At 43.4% G+C, this 21,563-nt stretch overlaps 1 protein-coding gene across 1 annotated transcript; it reads right to left on the bottom strand.

Moving 5' to 3' along the window:
- Positions 1 to 1,736: 1,736 nt before the first annotated feature.
- On the bottom strand, positions 1,737 to 17,204 carry LOC135526041 (ADP-dependent glucokinase-like). Its single transcript, XM_064954071.1, has 6 exons — positions 16,882 to 17,204; positions 11,932 to 12,091; positions 6,236 to 6,426; positions 6,056 to 6,152; positions 5,751 to 5,887; positions 1,737 to 5,277 (listed from the first exon to the last, which is right to left on the bottom strand). Exons 1-6 carry the CDS (start codon positions 17,072 to 17,074, stop codon positions 4,571 to 4,573), a joined length of 1,485 nt encoding a protein of 494 aa, XP_064810143.1. The 5' UTR covers positions 17,075 to 17,204; the 3' UTR covers positions 1,737 to 4,570.
- Positions 17,205 to 21,563: the final 4,359 nt, after the last annotated feature.

Raw genomic sequence — 21,563 nt, 5'->3', positions numbered from 1 at the left:
ATACAGTGGAGTGCTGATGATGCAGTACAATGCAGCAGGCCCAACTAGACAGGGTGCAGAGGGGGGCCTTGAGGATCATCGCCAGAGGTGGAGCAGTCCAACCACAGCTCCCCTCAATGCAGAGCAGGCTGCATGCAGTGTATCTGGTGAAGGACATGCACACTCTTGACCATCCACTGAATGACCAGCTCCCTCCAAACCACCAGGCTCCTGAGAAACAGCCACAAACTGTCCTGTATAACTGCCCGTACAAACCACCTGCAAAACGCCCCTCTACCCACTGAGACTGTATAATACCTCCAGCTTTTAATATTTACACTTCCATCATGAAAAATGTCCTGTCATGTTTTAAATTGTTCAATATTCTATTTGTCACATAGTGTGTGTGAAGTATTTTAAATTAGTGTTTTGCAATTATTAGTCATGTAAAATGCTGCATTTCTTCAGTTATCTGTGAGCAAGAATAAATAAACTCAAACTTCCACTTTCTGGGCACGCAACATTTATTTTTCTATGAGCTCTCAACTATCTCCACTGCTCTTCAACATGAACCTCTGCGACCCCTTTTATCTGAATTCTCCACACGCGCACATCATCTTCCGCGTTTGACATTCCTCCCTGTGCTTCTTTAAATTAAGACATGGAAATTACGCCATACTAACTGCTTTGCTCAAAGGCAGAATGGCAGATTTTCTCAATTTGCCAGCTCAGGGATTCAAACCAGCAACCTTTCGGTTACTGGCCTAACGCTCTTAACCGCTAAGGCTACCTTTATTAGATAAGTGTTCACCACCGAGTCAATACATGTTAGAAACACTTTTGGCAGCGATTACAGCAGAGTCTTCTTGGGTAAGTCTCCTAAGTGCTTTGCATACCTGTATTGTGCAATATTTGCCCATTCTTCAAGCTGTGTTGGATCATGGGTAAACAGCAATTTAAGTCTTGCCATAGATTTTCAAGCAGACTCAACTTTAACTTGGACACTCAGTAGCACTCACTGTCTTCTTGGTAAGTACAGATTTGGCTTTGTTGTAGGTTATTGTCCTGCTGAAAAGCAAATTCCAGACACCAGAATGTGTCAGGTGTAAAGCAGACTAGAGCAGGTTTTCTAGGATTTTCCCGTGCTTAGCTCTTTCCCGTTTCTTTTCAGCCTGGAAAAAAAAACTCTCCAGTGTTAACCGATGTCAAGCATACCCATACCATGATGCAGCCACCACATTTGAAAACAAGGAAGTAGTTACTAAGTGGACAAAATCCTTCCCTTCCTACCTGGAGGGGAGCCCTCCCCTCATTGGTCACCACACACCTCCATCAAAGCTCGTAAGCACAATCACATCCACCTGAAAGAGGCAGGGCTACCCCTTTAAATGCCCCACGTACAAAAATTCAAATGAAATACCTTGGCCACCACACTCATGCAATACTCAGGCAATAACGCATCTCTAGTGGGCCATGCTAGTTTGGTTGAAAGAGGACTTAATGACTGCAGATGTGCCATTCACATGGATAGCCCTGCCTCTTTCAGGTGGATGGGATTGTTCTTAGCAAGCTTTGATGGAGGTGTGTGGCGACCAATGAGAGGAGGGCTCCTCTCCAGGTAGGAAGGGAGTCATTTATTTATTTGTATTTTTTTTTACTCTCTACACTTTGATGGCTCAGACTATGTCCGACATTCAGACATGGCTTGAATAAGAAATGACTTTCTGTAAATAAGAGACAGGATAGACACCAGAAGATGGAATGTGTGTTTCTTTATTTCTCCCAAGTCAATCAGAATAAACCAACCCACGTGGCTATGAGCCAGCCTTCCTTCCATGTACTGTGATACACCCAACCAAGTCCTCCTCCGCCAAAAATATATGGACACCTGCTCGTCCAACATCTCATTCCAAAATCACAGGCATTAATATGGAGTTGGTCCCCCCTTTGCCGCTATAACAGCCTCCACTCTTCTGGGAAGGCTTTCCACCTGATGTTGGAACATTGCGCCAGAGAACATGTTTTCCACTGTGACAGAGTCCAATGGATGCAAGCTTTACATTACTCCAAACCCATTTCATGAAGCTCACGAACAGTTATTATGCTGACATTGCTTCCAAATGCAGTTTGGAACAGACAATTGTTATGCGCTTCAACACTAGGCGGTCCCGTTCTATGAGCTTTTGTGGCCTACCACTTTGCGGCTGAGCCGTTGTTGCTCCAAGACATTTCCACTTCACAATAACAGCCCTTAACAGTTGACCGGAGCAGCTCTTGCAAGAAGTTGACAAACTGACTTGTTAGACAGGTGGCAACCTATGACGGTGCCAAATTGAAAGTCACAGATCTTCAATAAGGCCAATGTTTGTCTATGGAGATTGCTTGGCTGCGTGCTAGATTTTATACACCTGTCAGCAATGGATGTGGCTGAAATGGCCAAATCCACTAATTTGAAGGGGCGTCCACATACATATAGTTTAAGGTCTCCCAGAGCCTACAGGTCTCCTGAACAGCCCAGCTAGTTCCTGAGACAACAATGTCAGATGGCCAGAGCAACGCACACACAAGTATGTTCTGCAAGCATGCACACTCACTCATAACATGCGTGTCTGGGACAAGCAGGCGCAGACAGGCAGGAACGCACACACACAAGCTTGCAGATCAGTCACTCAGAGGGGTGGACACTTGAAGTGGCATGGTGTTAGGTTTCAAAATAAAAGCAGCCTTTAGAGGGCAGCAGAGAAACCCTGTCAAGCATACAGGCGTCATCTACATCTCATTAGTACAGTGGCTTCCTCTCATCTGCGCTCATATGAAGATTTGAGATATGTGCAGGTCGGTGCTAATTAAATACAGGAAACAACAGGGAGAGAAAGCCACAGACTGTTGGGATGCACCCAGCCTTCACAGCAGATGAGATCACGGGCCGTTCTCCATAGAAAAGTACATTTAAAATGACAAGTGTGTCTGATATTATTTCGCAGTCACTTTTAGCCAAAGCGCCTTACAGTTAACACATTCAGTGTGCGTGGCCCATCCAGGAGTCATTCAAACAACCGGAGGGCCTAATGTGTTTCTGTGTGTGACGCAATGATATGATACAGAGTGAGGAGGTCATGGGAAGAATACATGCTCATGTAAAGGGTCAAATAGTTTCACATTACAGACATAAGAGAAGCACTCCCTGTTGTCAATCATTAAATCAGCGCAAAGACAACATTACAGCGGATTGTATGTACAGGCCAGATTGAGTTTAGCATTAAGCAACAATATGTATATACATTAAAACCCCATTTTTTAAAACTAATTATAGACTGTGTTTACACAGGAAGCCCAATTCTGATATTTTGCCCAATGAGCTGATCGAATTGGTCAAAAGATCAATTAGTGAACAAATATACAAATTGGGCTGCCTGTATGAATGCTGACCTAGACATATGAGTTAAGTCTCATATGTCTCCAGCATTAAATCTGGTTTACATGAACCCCCCCCCCCAAAAAAGAACCCGTCACAGATATCAAACTAAAGCTTTCCCTTGTGGAAAAAAAGGAATCAAAACATTAGGACACAGGGACAGAACGTCTGAAATAGTGGGCTGATGGAATGTTGAGTTTTTGTGTTGATATCCTGGGAGAGAATGGGATGAATAACTATGATAACAGCTCCAAGGCAGATACGGATCTATGTAAGAGACTACAGGGAAAATAGTGGATATGTGATGCGTGTCTGGACCGTTGCACGACCGACCGACACACACATGGTTGAGGAAAACCCCACAGCAGGGGTGTATTAACGAGGAACTAAACAGAACAGGGAGGGACCTATTTGAATGTGTCCAATAAACTTTTTCTTTTTGTTTCTGGTTGAGGAAATGCTATATATATACATACCAGGGGGGTTTATGGGTAGTATTATTAGATGTGTTCCATCTTCTGACGGAATGAGAGAACGAGCTGCCTGTCTTGACACGGTCTGTCTGACAGGAAGTATAGAAGTCTGGAGTGTGTGAGTCTCACCCGGGTCATACTGCTCAGAGAGGAAAGGAGAGAAATGAGCTCAGGAGGGGAGAGGAGATAAAAGGAGAGAGAGAGAAGGGGAGCAGGCTCGGCCCTGCCACAGACACACTGGACCCTGTGTTAGCATTGCACCGGCAACACAACATGAAACAATCAAAACCAAAAATCAACACACCTAAAACCAGAATGCCTAAAGTCTTCACATGTTATGGGAAGGGTTGTCTGTCTTTCTGTCCGTTTGGTTTACTGACTTAAAACACACGTGGAATTTATTCAAGGAGTCTGTGGAGCTCCAGAGAGCAAGCCAGCTATCATAGCTCTCTGTGTTACCCTTTGGCGCGTTAGCCTAGCGGAGAATCCTAGGGGGCCAATCCTAGTGGAGAGCTACGAAGTGTGCTGGCTTTTGCTCTGGACCTACCTATCAGATACTCATGAGGATATTGTATAGTTGAATTCAGTGTGTTAGAATAGGGCTGGAGCAAAAGAGTGCGCGCGCACCCCCCCCGGAACAGAGTTGGCCGCCCCTGTTGGGCTAACGCTTTGTCAGAGTTAGCCGTTCGTCGCTATCAATGGCTCAGATCTGCAGCACCAGTCCTGCGGCAGAGATGTTGTCCCCTCCCCCGGCCGTCTGGTAAACCTCGGTGCACACCAGGACAGGCGCCACACAGATCTCGTAGTCCTCCTCGTCCCAGCAGCTGACGGGCCTGGTCTCCTCTAGAGGGATCCGCTGGCTGCCCTCCTTACTACTCACCGAGAACGACTCGTCCATGATGAGGCGCGCCTTGCTGGGGTCGATGTCCGGCGAGCCACACACGTGGCGGTTGGCAGTGAGCGAAGCCTTGGCCACAGCAGACATGGTGTTCTTCCACTGGGAGCCGCGCGTCACGATCATGGCCTGGAACGCCAGGGTGTGTACGTGGAGCCGGGTCAGCGGCCGGCCTTTGGCACTAGTGGCGTAAGCGCCCATGTCGCTATCCTCATTAGCGTTGCGGTAGCGCTGGTTGACCAGGTGGTAGAGCGCTCTCATCTGGTCGAGGACGGTAGCAACGCGAGGGTTAGGGTCAGAGAGCACGGTGATGTTGGAGCCCCTCAGAAGGCTGAGCAAGTTGGGCAGCTCCTGCTCGTTCATCCCCAGAGAGTCGGCGTGGGGCAGGACCAGACGCAGCAGGTCCCCCATTAGACCCTCATCCACGAAGCTGGCCATCTCAAAATGGACGCCCGTACGAGGGGAGGAGGAGGACAGGAGACTGCCCAGCCGAGAGAGCAGTGCTTCCCGCTCACCTGGAGAGAGAGAGATGCTGTTAGAGGAGGAGAGAACTTATCCAAAGTAGTCAAACCAGTCTGACAGCACAAAAGCATGTTCCTGGCCAAAGAAAACACAGCATTGGATACATCCCCACACCCTCCCTATACACACACACGTGCTTCCTATGCCGGCTGAGTTCTAGAGGCCTGTGTGACTGAGGCAGCAGAGCTATTGAATAGAGGCAGGCAGGGTTAATCCACTTGAATACCAACAGTCTGCACGTCAATGGGAACCAACCCTGCCTTCCCCTCCGCTCTCTTATCCTCCCCTCCGCTCTCTTATCCTTCCCTCCGCTCTCTTATCCTTCCCTCCGCTACTCTCTCCCTCACAGCAACACAGACCACTATAATACCACCAGTCTGTCACTCAATGGGAACCAGCTCTGCTCTGTAAACACCTCCCAATTGGGGAACAAGCTGGCGAACAGGGTGGCAGAGTATCCTCTCACCCCGTTGGAAGGGGAAGCTGTCCATCATCTGGAGCCCGCCCACCACCAGCAGGTCAGGGAGGAAGTCCTGTAGCTTCACCTCAAAGTCCTGAAGCGACGCCAGGTACGGGTTATGGTCATCACTGTGGACTATGTACCTGGACACACACAGGTTAGTGACACAGGGCAAGGGTTATAATGGACTACATCATAGGTTCACAGGTACACGCGCACACACACACACACACAAAGTGAAGGTCCTGATATGAAACCACACCATGAATAATCTAACTCTGTTCATCTCACACCATCTAGTATTAACACACCTGTTGGCTCTGCGGGCGGTGTACTGGCCCCAGGTGGCTCCTGATGGGTACTCCAGGATCAGATGGATATCAGGCTCCTCCACCACATTACCTGCAACTGGAGAGACAGAGGGGGAGGGAGGTGGGTGGGGGATGGCATCAAGGAGGGAGGTGTTACACATGCACTGTGTGTGTGTGTACCTGTGATGTGCTGGGACAGTATGTCAGCGAAGTCGGGGCTGAAGCTCCCCCCTAGCAACACGTCGCAGCCCTCGGTTGCCATGCGACCAGCCATCACCGGGGCGTTGCCACCTATGGCCCAGCGGTTGTCGGGCAACTCACGGGATGCCTCGACCAGCTGACTGAACAAGGTGTCATTTATCACAAACCGCCTGAGAGGAGAGGGGGGGGGGGGGGGGTTGAAGGGGTACCAGAAAAAGGAGGGAGGGTTAGAATGTAGAAACTCCACAGCTATTAAAGAGTTACACAACCCAGGAAAACGTTTTAAAAGCGTGTGTGTTAGTGCTGAGAGATTAGTGCTTTATAAGGTCATAAATATATGGTGTAGGGTAGGTTCCATAAGGATAGGTCCTGAGTGGAGGTTTTCCTCTGCGAGAACCAGGTAAATATGGTGTAGGGTAGGCTCTAGAGGTCAACCGATTATGATTTTATGAATAATCGATACCGATTATTGGAGGACCAAAATAAAGCTGATACCGATTAAATCGGGAGATTTTTTTTATTCATTTATTTGTAATAATGACAATTACAACATGAACTTTACTGAATGAACACTTATTTTAACTTAATATAATAATATAATACATAAATAAAATCAATTTAGTCTCAAATAAATAATGAAACATGTTCAATTTGGTTTAAATAATACAAAAACAGTGTTGGAGAAGAAAGTAAAAGTGCAATATGTGCCATGTAAAAAAGCTAATGTTTAAGTTCCTTCCAGAACATGAGAACATATGAAAGCTGGTGGTTCCTTTTAACATGAGTCTTCAATATTCCCAGGTAAGAAGGTTTAGGTTGTAGTTATTATAGGACCATTTCTCTCTATACCATTTGTATTTCATTAACCTTCGACTATTGGATGTTCTTATAGGCACTTTAGTATTACCAGTGTAACAGTATAGCTTATAACCCTCTGCTCGCCCCTACCTGGGCTCAAACCAGGAACACATGACAACAGCCACCCGTTACCCATCGCTCCACAAAAGCCTCAGCCCTTGCAGAGCAAGGGGAACAACTACTTCAAGGTCTCAGATCGTCACCGATTGAAACGCTATTAGCGCACACTCCACTAACTAGCTAGCCATTTCACATCGGTTACACCAGCCTAATCTCGGGAGTTGATAGGCTTGAAGTCAAACAGCTCAATGCTTGAAGCACAGCGTAGAGCTGCTGGCAAATGCAGGAAAGTGCTGTTTGAATGAATGCTTACGAGCCTGCTGCTGCCTACCACCACTCAGTCAGACTGCTCTATCAAATATCAAATCATAGACTTAATTATAACATAACAACACACAGAAATATGTCATTAATATGGTCAAATCCGGAAACTCATTTAGAAAACGTTTATTCTTTCAGTGAAATACGGAACCATTCCGTATTTTATCTAATGGGTGGCATCCATAAGTCTAAATATTCCTGTTACATTGCACAACCTTCAATGTTATGTCATAATTAGTTCGCAATGAGCCAGGCGGCCCAAACTGTTGCATGTGCACGGAACGCAAGAGAAGTGACAATTTTCCTAGTTTAATATTGCCTGTGAGCCTGGATTAAAAAATATACTTCTGTGTATTGATTTTAAGAAAGGCATTGATGTTTATGGTTAGGTACACATTGGTGCAACGACAGTGCTTTTTTCACGAATGCGCTTGTTAAATCACCCGTTTGGCGAAGTAGGCTGTGATTCAATGATAAATTTACAGGCACCGCATCGATTATATGCAACGCAGGACAAGCTAGATAAACTAGTGATATTATCAACCATGTGTAGTTAACTAGTGATTATGTTAAGATTGATTGTTGTTTGTAAGATACGTTTAATGCTAGCTAGCACCTTGCCTTGGCTCCTTGCTGCACTCACATAACCGGTAGTCAGCCTGCCACGCAGTCTCCTCGTGGAGTGCAATGTATTCGGCCATGAATGTGTCCAAAAATGCCAATTACCGATTGTTATGAAAACTTGAAATCTGCCCTAATTAAAAATCGGCCATTCCGGTTAAATCGGTCGACCCTCTAGTAGGCTCCATAAGGATAGGTCCAGAGTGGAGGCTCCTCTGCGAGATCCATGAGTGACATTACAGTGTAGGGTAGGTTCTGTATAGGATAGGTCCCTAGTAGGGGTATTCCCCTGTGAGATCTGTAAAAGGGATGAAAGTCCCAGCTGCAGTGACAGTGAGGCAGTAGAGTATGTGGATTATGATAAGGCTGCCTATGAATTCTGAAGTAAAGCCACATGCATGGTTAAAAGAAAAGCAATAAGATATTCGAACACTGTTTGCGTTACGTTGTTCAGCAGTAGCACCAAGGAGAAAGGTTGGTTTATGCCCTATGGGGAGAGGGAACCATAACATTATGTGGAAATAGGATGACAAGTGTTGGTAATGTGTGTTATCAACAACAGTGATTTGAGGCGTAACACTGGAATAAGGACATTAGGTGATCCATAATCTCCAGTAATACATTTGCAGACACTACAGCATTGGTTCTAATACAAGGTATTAAGTGCCGTGACCAAAAAATAGGCACAAATACCATTACCATTCCCCGGGGGAGTGGGTAGCGCTACCTTGGAAAATAGTTAATAGAAAGTGTATATTAGAGACGGCAGTGAAGAAATATTAACACCCTGGACACCGTCGGGACAGGTTTCGGAAGAATAATTATTGAAATGGCGACAGACGGCCCCCGATTCTCCCTGTAAAGCGGAGCTCGAGGATTTTAATAAAGCCATGGAGGCACTGAAAGAAGCACACGAGCATTCTACCAATTCGGCTCAAATATGGGAAACATTTTACAAACTGGATAAAATTGGTCAACATTTCCCTACTGACGGAAAACTCTAATCAAATAAAGAACTCAATGACATCATTGAGAAATCGCAAGCTCAATATCCAAGTTTTAATGTTGCCGTTTTATCAACAGAAGAGTATAGAAATGAAATGAGTAGATTCCTCAGCTGCAAAAAGACGGTACGGGAGTGCATTGATAGAATTTGCACTTCGGCTTTGATGGCAGGTTTGAAACCTGTGATCAAAACGACAATTGCGGGGGTAGTGGATGAAATAGAGCAGGATGCTTTGAGTGGAATATAACTCCGCTCACTTTGCAGACGTGCGATGGGTTAATACGGCCACAGTGAAAGTCACTAACAGTGGTTTCAATGGCCAAGGTAAGACAAGTGTAGGGTGATCGATGTGGGACTAAAACAGGGAGCTATCGGGCATTGGAAGAAAGAGTAAGGTGGTCCTGGAACCTGCTGTATTTGGAGGAAATGCTGCTATACAAGTGTTTGCAACAAATCCTCGAGAGCAGCGAGACAGGAACATTTTACATAGCAGTGAATGGCCTCTGTTCGATCAACAGTGGTTCAGATATAACTTTTTAATAGATGGCAGGGATTAAATTCTATAGATTTATAGAATGGACGAAAGGGTGGAGGGGTCACGAGGAATTAGCACAGGGGTTTACCAAACCTAAAATGAACTTTACATTTTCTTTAGTTCATGAACATGGTGGTGCAGTGGATATGTAGAATCATGGGGAAGAGAGACGATGTGGTGTATTAAACGAATAAACGATTTAAACGATGGGGTGTATTAAAAGAAACATTTAATGATTGGCGTAAGGACAGTGGTTCCCAGATAGCACCTGTTCATGACCTACGGTTTACCACACCCCCAGCACGCTCACACAACTTACCAGTTATGAATATGCGTTAGTGGTGTTGATACTGGGAGATTTTATTTTGTGGGGTCTTTTCAATTTGATATGCAGAATTATGGAAATGTTAGAAATGTTTTTAAAAGGGTTTTGGAAGGACAGGGAAAGAAAAGGGAGATTAAATATTTGAAAGTCACCTGACTTTCTGGTGAGGCCAGATCAAGCTCACTAGAAATGATCGAAACAGGTGGGATTTAATTATAAAAATTAAATGAGAAACACCAGTCTCTAATCTATTTTACCATTACTTTATGGGATATCATTATTTCTTTATGGAGTTTAAGAGTTGTAATTCTAAGTTGATTGGTTATTCAAGTTAGTTTATTTTTGATTTAGCAATGTGAATCATGTGTTCAAAGGGGAAACTACCAGTTCCCTGGGACCCTGGTCTTTGGGTAAATACACACATGTATTTTGTTCAGTCTGCATAGAGAAGGAAAAATATATGTTAATGAGAGTTGACAGTTACTCCAAATAGATTGTGATGTGTAATTGCTGATCTCATTTTTGTCTTTGTTTTGATACAAATTTCACCAGATTGGGTCTGCTGGATAGTTGGGATTCCCCATGGGCTAGGGTGCTAACTCCCTGGGCTAGGTTGCTAACTCCCTGGGCTAGGGTGCTAACTCCCTGGGCTAGGGTGCTAACTCCCTGGGCTAGGGTGCTAACTCCCTGGGCTAGGGTGCTAACTCCCTGGGCTAGGGTGCTAACCCCCTGGGCTAGGGTGCTAACCCCATGGGCTAGGGTGCTAACTCCCTGATCTGGTAACTCTTCCGAGAGGTCGCCAGAAAGATAAGGGAGTATGAACTAATTTTGAAAATGGTTTCAACAGTAACAGTATGTTGTTATGCTTTGATATTTGTCATAGAGATAATGTTAAGAAAATGTGGAATGTAACAATTTGTCATAGTCAATGCTTTTCTGGATTTCCTGAATCAGAATTACTTGAACTAAACTGTTGTTCTGATCTGTCCTCTCTTGAGGTTATCATGGAAGGTGACGTCAGATCGTGTCTTAATGCATGGTAGGAGTGAGGTATCACTTAATGCATGGTAGGTTTTGAGGTTCACACAAACCCTGTGTGAACCTCAAAACCCTCCTTAACCAGCTGGACAGAGCAACAAAGGCGCTCAACGCAACAGTGACTTAACACTCCAATCAGAGTCCGAGGCATTAATCTGGGTACGGGAGGCAGGAGTGGGCCATGAGTCCTGAGACCGCTCATGTGGAGTGAGCATGGAGAGAGATCCCATTCAAACTTCTTTCATGCTCTTGGTGTACTGGTGGGAGAAATGGACGAGAGAATGGTGGTAGCTCAGGTGAGAGACTTGTGTACTTATTTGGATATTGAAAAATCGGGACATTACCAAGGGCCATCAAATGTGACAAGCAAGAGTTACATGTGCTGTTGGGAAGATGAATTGTAACGCTATCTGAAGACACGCTACAATGATAAGTGCCGGGAGAAATGTGGGGGGGGCGTCAACCATGCCCGTTATTGTTTAATTGGGGTATCAGATTTACTGAGAAAAATCTAACAAAATGTATCACAGTTTGAGTTCAGTTTCAAATAAAAATGTTTTCATTAAATGCATTATGAAATATGAATTTAATTATTTTATTACATTTTAATTGAAATTCCAAAGCCAAACTGAGAACATGCAATGGTCTCCAACACCATAAAACCATCAATAAGAGCACACATGATGGTAGAGACTAATTACTGTGTGCTTATCACTTTATTTACTAAAATATTTATTTTGTGTATATTGATCTGGTCTGTAAGGAACGCATATCTGTGTGTGTGTGTGTGTAACCGAATGCCTTTGTAAAGGATCGCAGAATGTGTCCTTTAGTTGTTCATTAACACAGTGCACTAGAAATGTCACAAGGCACATACACACACACACACACAAGGGGACTTGGCCACGTACTCTGAGGCGGCTCCCGGGGCAAAGAAGTAAGCGAAGCTCTGTGCCAGCTGATCAGCGTTCTCTATGTAGTCATGGTGGAGAGGCTGGCCTGCGGGCGGCAGGCCGATCTTATTCAGCAATGTCACCCCATCCACGATGACATCAACACAACCCCCTAAACCTGGAGGAAGAGAGAGAAATGGTGAGAACAGTATTTAACTCTACACAATCAAAGCAACCCCGGAATCTCAGAGACAGAGACACAGAGAGAACATAATTTGATGCCCCCAGCACAGCCACCAACCCCCCCCAATTACTTCCACTGCCCAGCCTGCCTGCCCCAACATTCATACAGAGTGAGAGAGGTAACACTCCCAGTACTCTGACAGATGTACTAAGTGGCAGAGGGGAGTGAGATACAGCTGAAGTCAGAAGTGTACATACACCTTAGCCAAATACATTTCAACTCAGTTTTTCACAATTCCTGACATTTAATCAGATTAAAATTCCCTGTCTTAGGTCAGTTAGGATCACCAATTTATTTTAAGAATGTGAAATATCAGAATAATAGTAGAGTGAATGATTTATTTAATATTTTAATTATTTCATCACATTCTCAGTGGGTCAGAAGTTCACATGCACTCAATTAGTATTTGGTAGCATTGCCTTTAAAATGTTTAACTTGGGTCAAACATTTTGGGTAGCCTTCCACAAGCTTCCCACAATAAGTTGGGTGAATTTTGGCCCATTCCTCCTGATAGTGCTGGTGTAACTGAGTCAGGTTTGTAGGCCTCCTTGCTCGCACACTTTTCAATTCTGCCCACAACTTTCTATTGGATTGAGGTCAAGGCTTTGTGATGGCCACTCCAGTACCTTGACTTTGTTGTCCTTAAGCCATTTTATCACAATTGTTGCTTCAATATAGCCACATCATTTTCCTCCTCATGTAACCATCTATTAAGTGCACATGTCCTTCCTGCAGCAAAGCACCCCCACAACATGATGTTGCCACCCCCGTGCTTCACGGTTGGGATGGTGTTCTTCGGCTTGTAAGCATCTCCGTTTTTCCTGCAAACATGACGATGGTCATTATGGCCACAAAAGTTCTATGTTTATATCATCAGGCCAGAGGACATTTCTCCAAAAAGTACAATCTTTGTCCCCATGTACAGTTGCAAACTGTAGTCTGGCTTTTTTATGGCGGTTTTGAAGCAGTGGCTTCTTCCTTGCTGAGCGGCTTTTCAGGTTATGTCGATATAGAACTGTGGATATAGATACTTTTGCACCCGTTTCCTCCAGCATCTTCACAAGGTCCTTTGCTGTTTTTCTGGGATTGATTTGCATTTTTTGCACCTAAAGTATGTTCATCTCTAGGAGACAGAACGCATCTCCTTCCTGAGCGGTAGGACAGCTGCGCGGTCCCATGGTGTTTATACTTGCGTACTATTGTTTGTACAGATGAACGTTGTACCTTCAGGCATTTGGAAATTGCTCCCAAGGACGTCAAGCAAAGAGGCACTGAGTTTGAAGGTAAGCCTTGAAATACATCCACAGGTACACCGCCAATTGACTCAAATGATGTCAATGTGCCTATCAGAAGCTTCTGAAGCCATGACAATTTCTGGGATTTTCCAAGCTGTTTAAAGGCACAGTCAACTTAGTGCATGTAAACTTCTGACCGACTGGAGTTGTGATACAGTGAATTTTAAGTGAAATAATCTGTCTGTAAACAATTGTTGGAAAAATTACTTGTGTCATGCACAAAGTAGATGTCCTAACCGACTATCCAAAACTATAGTTTGTTAACAAGAAATTTGTGGAGTGGTTTAAAAACAAGTTTTAATGAATCCAATCTAAGTGTATGTAAACTTCCGACTTCAACTGTACTACAGTACTCTGTGCTTCGTAAATATGCTACCATAAATCAAGGTGCATGCAAAATCCATTCAGAAATGTGTCAACACACAATGACAGCAAAGTCACTCAGAAGGACATGATTAACTAGCGACTAAACTGACACGCGCACATGATAAAATTGCACTATCACTAGGCCCATCTTGGGAGAGCTACCGGGTATGTTAAAGCAGGGCTGGAACAAAAGCCTCAGAACCAAAGTAGCTCTCCAATACGAGGGTTGGGGTTAGAGCAGGGCAGGTGTGGCTATCTTGATTGAACTATGGACAGCATGTCATCGGTATTGGTTCCAGAGGTTCCATGCTTGAACTAAGTAGCCCTAACCTGGTCCCAGATCTGTTTGTTCTTCAGGCACACTTAACCAGCATGGCTACCACAGCATTCTGCGGCGATACGCCATCCCATCTAGTTTGCACTTAGTGGGACTATCATTTTTTATTCAACAGGACAATGACCCAACACACCTCCAGGCTGTTTAAGGGCTATTTGACCAAGAAGGAGAGGGATGGAGTGCTGCATCAGAAGACCTGGTCTCCACAAATCACCCGACCTCAACCCAATTGAGATGGTTTAGGATGAGTTGGACTGCTGAGTGAAGGAAAAGCAGCCAACATGTGTTCAGCATTAGTGGGAACTTCCTTCCGAGGTAAAGTTAGTTTTATATTGGATATTCGGTCCTCTCTTCAATAGCTATTGAACCAAGCATGCCATGACAATGAAAAAAATTGTATATTCAGAATCAAGGGATGATGGAAAACAATCCACACCATTTTTTAAATTGTATATTATTTTGAAGATTGAAATCCTCCCAAAACAAAAAAATAAATGCACACAAACAAATCTGTGGATTCATCTCCATCCTCCCCTGATTGAGAATATACCACTTTCATTGGCATGGCATGCTTGGTTCAATAGCTATTAATGAAAGAACCGAATATCCCATATAAAACTAACTTTACATCTGTTTCAAACCGAACCATGTACCTAACGACTCTCTACAAGGTTTGGTAAACAATACTTTCCTGTGGGTACATTCTGGCTTGTAAGGAACATGTACACAATTTTGCTGGCATTAGTTTCAGGGTGTATTACAGCCTAAATAGTCAGACCAAGTAACTTGCATTGATTTATTGGCTCATTAGCTAGCTAGCTAACCACAATTGTAAATATGTTTAAATGGTTTTATAAAAAGCTGCTGGTGCTTGCTTGGCCAGGTGGTTTTCATGCAATCCAAAACTCCATAAAAAGGCAAAAACCACCTGCGTCATTCCTAGTATGCGGTGCCTTTTCTGTCCCCAGGAAATATCACTTATTTAGTGTAAGATTCCAAAAGGCTTTCAATAAGGGCAGGTGTCCTTTACCTTAACACAAAAATATCGATCTTTAAATGGAATTTTATGCATTTTGAATTGGGATGTGACAAATGTAAGAGTTTAAACATTAAAAGTTTAAACCGCCATTTTGTTTTAATTTTAACGTTGTTGTTTTAATCATAAAAGTATGTGTTTCACAATTCAGATATGGTCCTGCATATGACCACTAAGTAGGCGCAGTCCTGACAACCTAACCAGACAGCGTTTACCTTACTGCTGTCCCCACCCACTCAGCAAAAATGGTATTAATGCCGTTTTAGGTTCTCTGTTGTCTCTTTCCTCCATGGTCTCAGTTGTCAGTACATGGGACTTCATGTCCCACTTCTCATCAATGTGATGGCTCGTTACAGTGATGTGTTTCATAGACGTCCATAACAATCTGTTATGGTGTTTTTAGAGCTTGCGCTTTGTGCTTGCAGTGCAATTATTGTACAATTTCTACATCAGGGCCTTCACGGTTTTTCATCAAAGCATCTTTTAGACTGGTTCTAGATATGCTATTAGGGTATTGATGCTGACATTCTCTACTATTGGCTGCATATCAACTGCAATCATTTCTGTAATCATTTGATCATTGTCGCACTGGTGCCATCAAAGGGTTGGGTCTCCCTTTGAGCATTGCACCTGTACTGCAGCACAATTCCACCTCGCAATGTTTGCATTTAATCACCTTCTCATTTAACTTCTCAAAAGTATTGCCATAGAGGACTTTGCTGCTGTCGCTTCCCTAACTCACTCTCTGCCATTTTTTCCAACTGTTAATGAGCATGACGTGCGGAACACTTTATATCCGCTGCAAATAAAAGAAAGGTTTTCGGTTAGGGATTTTTTTTTCTAAACATTAACCATCCCCAACTCGTTTAAACATCAAAGCTAAAAAAAAAAAAGTTGCCTTTTTTCAGTAGATGTTGGCGTTTTCGCCATGTCCCCAGGGGTCATTCATCAACTTCCACCAGAAATAGAAGCCATAAAAATAGTTCAAATTCATCATATATATAACCATAGTTCAAGTCTCTCATCAATAACTTTTTTTTCATGATTACTGTATTTATTATTATTTTATTTAAGATGTGCGTGTCACTAATATCACTTTCCACCCTGTTAGTTTGTTGTAATTCTCCTTTAAGAAAACAACCCCTTCCTACAATAACACCACATTCAGTGTCGTCATTTATTTTGTGCAAAAACGGTGCAAAGTTCAATAAATATAAAACACGCAGTTCTATATTTTTCACGTTGTTAGTCTGTATTTCCCACTCATACATTTCCTCCCTGTTAGGTTAAAGTAGAGAAAATTAACAAAAATGTCTAAATATATTTGATAGAGAAGTTAAAATACTGTTCAAGTGTTCACCATTATGCTAATTCAATCAGCTCACTCACAGAGCTATTGCTAATTTACACCTGTAAGGTTCCTCCATCCACCCTGTTAGGATTATGCACCTAACCGTTTGGAAAATGTACCAACAAATGTTAAGTGGCCGAGTTTGACTAATATATTTTTCTGAAAGTCTAACGGCCTTTCTCTGGTAGAATACAACAACAAACATACAAAGATATACTATCCAAAATGCACTGGTTTGTAGGAATGACCCTCCTCTCTGCGCATCAAAGTAAGGACTAAGGTTAGCTGACGTTAGCTAGGTAACTGGTGCTAGGCTAGCTTGTCATATAGGATTCTCACCTATCGCCACCCTGGGTCTGGCGTTGTTCATCCCCACTTTGCTTTCAGCCCGCAGTAGGGAGGACAGCACCGTGTTAAGCCTGTTATCTAGTCCTGACTCCCCTGGAGATCGGAACCAGTACGCCAGCAGAACCATTGCGAGGGACGCTGCCGTCCCATACTTCATGAATGAAAACCCGCTTCCTTGCTCCATGGCCAGTGGTCCTCCAGGCAACAGCTACGACGAGTCTAGCAAACAAACTGGATTGACAAAACAAGTGTCCCTGGGGAGGCGGTTGTGTTTTTGGTTTCAAGCGTGAATACAGGGTCAGCCCCAGGAAGCTGCGGAGGGGGAGTGACAAGAAAGCGGAAGTAGCTGGCAAAGGCCACGTTTTGGTTAGTGCAATCTGAGATCCTTGGGACGGCCCTACCCTAAACCATAACCAAAGATTAACTAAACCTCTCATTGTTCTATCTATGCCCTAACCATAACTATTTAAATGGACGTCCAAATGACCCCTGATAGTGACGATCCACTGATTATCCATTATACTGGGTTTCCACTAGTTATCAGGGCCAAAGGCAAAATTGGCCATAAAAATGTAAATGCTTTTTGGTCTTAATTTAAGGTTAGCAGTGTTGTTAAGATTAGGGTTTAAAATCAATTTTTAAAGAAACATTTAAGAAATAGGCGGGTTTGGGACTTTTTGGCTGTGGTAACTACTGACGACCATTATATTGACCTGATGCTCGAGTGCCCTCAAACTCGGCTTGTTTTCATTGGTCATCTCTAATCAGGGACTGATTTAGACCTGGCACACTAGGTGATGCAATTCATTATCAAGTAGAACAGAAAACCAGCAGCCTCCGCACCTGGCAGAGTTGAATAACCCTGCTCTAGTGGCTTCACAGCCGAAACAGTTCAGAAGATATCGTGCATATATTATGACGACGTTTTGTGACGTCGTTTGTTTTGCACACAGGTAAGGTTTCTTTTCCGGCTGTTCGGGCACGAGCGAAGGAGAATAGTTGGGTCAGCTTTAGTTTTTTTTCTTCTGGTTATCTTGATCTCTGGCGCCCTCGTGAAGCATCAACCCGTAAGCGTAAAGCATCATACAAGCTCAATGCACATAGTTGGTTTTATTAAAACACATGAGGTGTGTCTATATATGGAAAAATACACACACACAAAAACACATTTTGAGCACTCGATTGGTCTGTCTGAACAGACTACTTTCGGTCGACCAATATTCTCTTTAGTCGGTGACAGCATCCCGCAAGCCCTCACCGTAACCCTCCCTATCACTAACTAGCTAAACTGCCAACAACCATTAGGCTACGTACAGAAGGGCTTTGCAGTGGCAATTTGGTGATAGCAGTCGCCTAGAATTTTCACTGTGCCAAGCCGCCACCTTTTCTACACAAGTCCCTTGGTGGCAGCAATATAGCCCTACCGTAATGAAGCGAAAACACCAGTCAGCTTTTATTCAATAGCTCTTTTCACATAACTGCTGTGGATTCAGTGGCTTTTATCTGTCACTGTGGCCAAAGTCTGTCAAAATATAGCTAAGATTTTTTCACAATTTGTTACTCAATCAAAATGTATGTCTTTGCCCAGAGCAATCAATATAAATATACTTATTTTTATAAATGAGACATCAGAACACACACTGACATTCAATGGCAGTGTGCATGGCCAGAGTCTTCTATTTGACCATTTATTTCCCTATTTCAATTGGTGCTTTTGTTGTAAAATACTGCATCTAACTTCTGGAATAATATCAACTCGTTTAGAGTGGTCCTCCCATATACATATAATATAGACTAGATTCTATTTCCATGGGTCCTCCCATTAGGACCAATGAAAGAACCTTCTGCCAATCAAAAGCTAGTTCTTATATTGCTCTAACGAACCCTTAAAGATAATTTGATATTCATTTTAAAGGTGTCACCTGTTTGAGCTATCCAGATTTGATTGCACCTTCTGACAGTAACAATATTTATGCAAGAGATGCGCCTCTGGTATACACGTACACTACTTGACCAAAAGTATGTGGACACCTGCTCGTAGAACATCTCATTCCAAAATGATGGGCATTAATATGGAGTTGGTCCACCTTTGCTGCCATAACAGCCTCCACTCTTCTGGGAAGCATTAGTGAGGTCAGGCACTGATTATGGGCGATTAGGCCTGGCTCGCAGTCAGCATTCCAATTAATCCCAAAGGCGATGGTGGGGTTGAGGTCAGGGCTCTGTGCAGGCCAGTCAAGTTTTTCCACATCGATCTCAACAAACCATGTCTGTATGGATTTCGCTTTGTGCACGGGGGGCTTTGTCATGCTGAAATAGGAAAGGGCCTTCTCTAAACTGTTGCCACAAAGTTGGAAGCACAGAATTGTCAAGAATGTCATTGTACAGTGCCTTGCGAAAGTATTCGGCCCCCTTGAACTTTGCGACCTTTTGCCACATTTCAGGCTTCAAACATAATGATATAAAACTGTATTTTTTTGTGAAGAATCAACAACAAGTGGGACACAATCATGAAGTGGAACGACATTTATTGGATATGTCAAACTTTTTTAACAAATCAAAAACTGAAAAATTGGGCGTGCAAAATTATTCAGCCCCCTTAAGTTAATACTTTGTAGCGCTACCTTTTGCTGCGATTACAGCTGTAAGTTGCTTGGGGTATGTCTCTATCAGTTTTGCACATCGAGAGACTGAAATTGTTTCCCATTCCTCCTTGCAAAACAGCTCGAGCTCAGTGAGGTTGGATGGAGAGCATTTGTGAACAGCAGTTTTCAGTTCTTTCCACAGATTCTCGATTGGATTCAGGTCTGGACTTTGACTTGGCCATTCTAACACCTGGATATGTTTATTTTTGAACCATTCCATTGTAGATTTTGCTTTATGTTTTGGATCATTGTCTTGTTGGAAGACAAATCTCCGTCCCAGTCTCAGGTCTTTTGCAGACTCCATCAGGTTTTCTTCCAGAATGGTCCTGTATTTGGCTCCATCCATCTTCCCATCAATTTTAACCATCTTTGCTGTCCCTGCTAAAGAAAAGCAGGCCCAAACCATGATGCTGCCACCACCATGTTTGACAGTGGGGATGTTGTGTGTTCAGGGTGATGAGCTGTGTTGCTTTTACGCCAAACATAACATTTTGCATTGTTGCCAAAAAGTTCAATTTTGGTTTCATCTGACCAGAGCACCTTCTTCCACATGTTTGGTGTGTCTCCCAGGTGGCTTGTGGCAAACTTTAAACAACACTTTTTATGGATATCTTTAAGAAATGGCTTTCTTCTTGCCACTCTTCCATAAAGGCCAGATTTGTGCAATATACGACTGATTGTTGTCCTATGGACAGAGTCTCCCACCTCAGCTGTAGATCTCTGCAGTTCATCCAGAGTGATCATGGGCCTCTTGGCTGCATGTCTGATCAGTCTTCTCCTTGTATGAGCTGAAACTTTAGAGAGACGGCCAGGTCTTGGTAGATTTGCAGTGGTCTGATACTCCTTCCATTTCAATATTATCGCTTGCACAGTGCTCCTTGGGATGTTTAAAGCTTGGTAAATCTTTTTTATCCAAATCCGGCTTTAAACTTCTTCACAACAGTATCTCGGACCTGCCTGGTGTGTTCCTTGTTCTTCATGATGCTCTCTGCGCTTTTAACGGACCTCTGAGACTATCACAGTGCAGGTGCATTTATATGGAGACTTGATTACACACAGGTGGATTGTATTTATCATCATTAGTCATTTAGGTCAACATTGGATCATTCAGAGATCCTCACTGAACTTCTGGAGAGAGTTTGCTGCACTGAAAGTAAAGGGGCTGAATAATTTTGCACACCCAATTTTTCAGTTTTTGATTTGTTAAAAAAGTTTGAAATATCCAATAAATGTCGTTCCACTTCATGATTGTGTCCCACTTGTTGTTGATTCTTCACAAAAAAAATACAGTTTTATATCTTTGTTTGAAGCCTGAAATGTGGCAAAAGGTCGCAAAGTTCAAGGGGGTCGAATACTTTCGCAAGGCACTGTATGCTGTAGCTTTAAAAGATTTCGCTTCACTGGAACTAAAAGGCCTAGCCAGAACCATGAAAAACAGCCCGAGACCATTATTCCTCCTCCACCAAACTTTACAGTTGACACTATGCAGCTCCCAGCCAACAGTTCTTGTGCTGACGTTGCTTTCAGAGGCAGTTTGGAACTCGTAGTGAGTGTTGCAACCAAGGACAGATGATTTTTACATGCTACACGCTTCAACACTCGGCGGTCCCGTTCTGTTTCCACTTCACAATAACAGCACTTACAGTTGACCGGGGCAGCTCTAGCGAGCTCTTCAGTAAGGCAAATTATACTGTCAATGTTTGTCTATGGAGATTGCATGGCGGTGTGCTCAATTTTATACACCTGTCAGCAACGGGTGTGACTGAAATAGCCAAATTCACTCATTTGAAGGGGTGTCCACATACTTTTGTATATATAGTGTAGCTACGGAAGGCTACGTGGCAACATTGGCCTTAATTTGTTATTTTACAGTGATAAATTCCAGAGGTCATTCCCTGGTTATTCCTGACTTAAGTTATCACAGATATGGCCAGGCCTACTAACAGGTTTACACATAGCTGCGGGAAGTAGGGGTGCTGAGGGTGCTGCAACACCCCCTGAAAAAATGTAATAATTAAGAAATACAAA

Source organism: Oncorhynchus masou, chromosome 32 (genome assembly GCF_036934945.1).
Source record: "Oncorhynchus masou masou isolate Uvic2021 chromosome 32, UVic_Omas_1.1, whole genome shotgun sequence".
Classification (NCBI taxonomy): Eukaryota; Metazoa; Chordata; class Actinopteri; order Salmoniformes; family Salmonidae; genus Oncorhynchus; species Oncorhynchus masou.
The sequence above is the reverse complement of the archived record's forward strand: the minus strand, read 5'-3'. Positions and strand labels throughout refer to the sequence as shown.

Coding starts and splice junctions, on each gene's coding strand:
- LOC135526041 (XM_064954071.1), bottom strand. CDS start 17,074: ATGGAGCAAGGAAGCGGGTTTTCATTCATGAAGTATGGGACGGCAGCG. Junction 6,427..11,931: donor GCCCCGGGAGCCGCCTCAGA/GTACGTGGCCAA, acceptor CTCTCCTCTCAG/GCGGTTTGTGATAAATGACA. Junction 5,278..5,750: donor CAGCTTCCCCTTCCAACGGG/GTGAGAGGATAC, acceptor CTCTCTCTCCAG/GTGAGCGGGAAGCACTGCTC.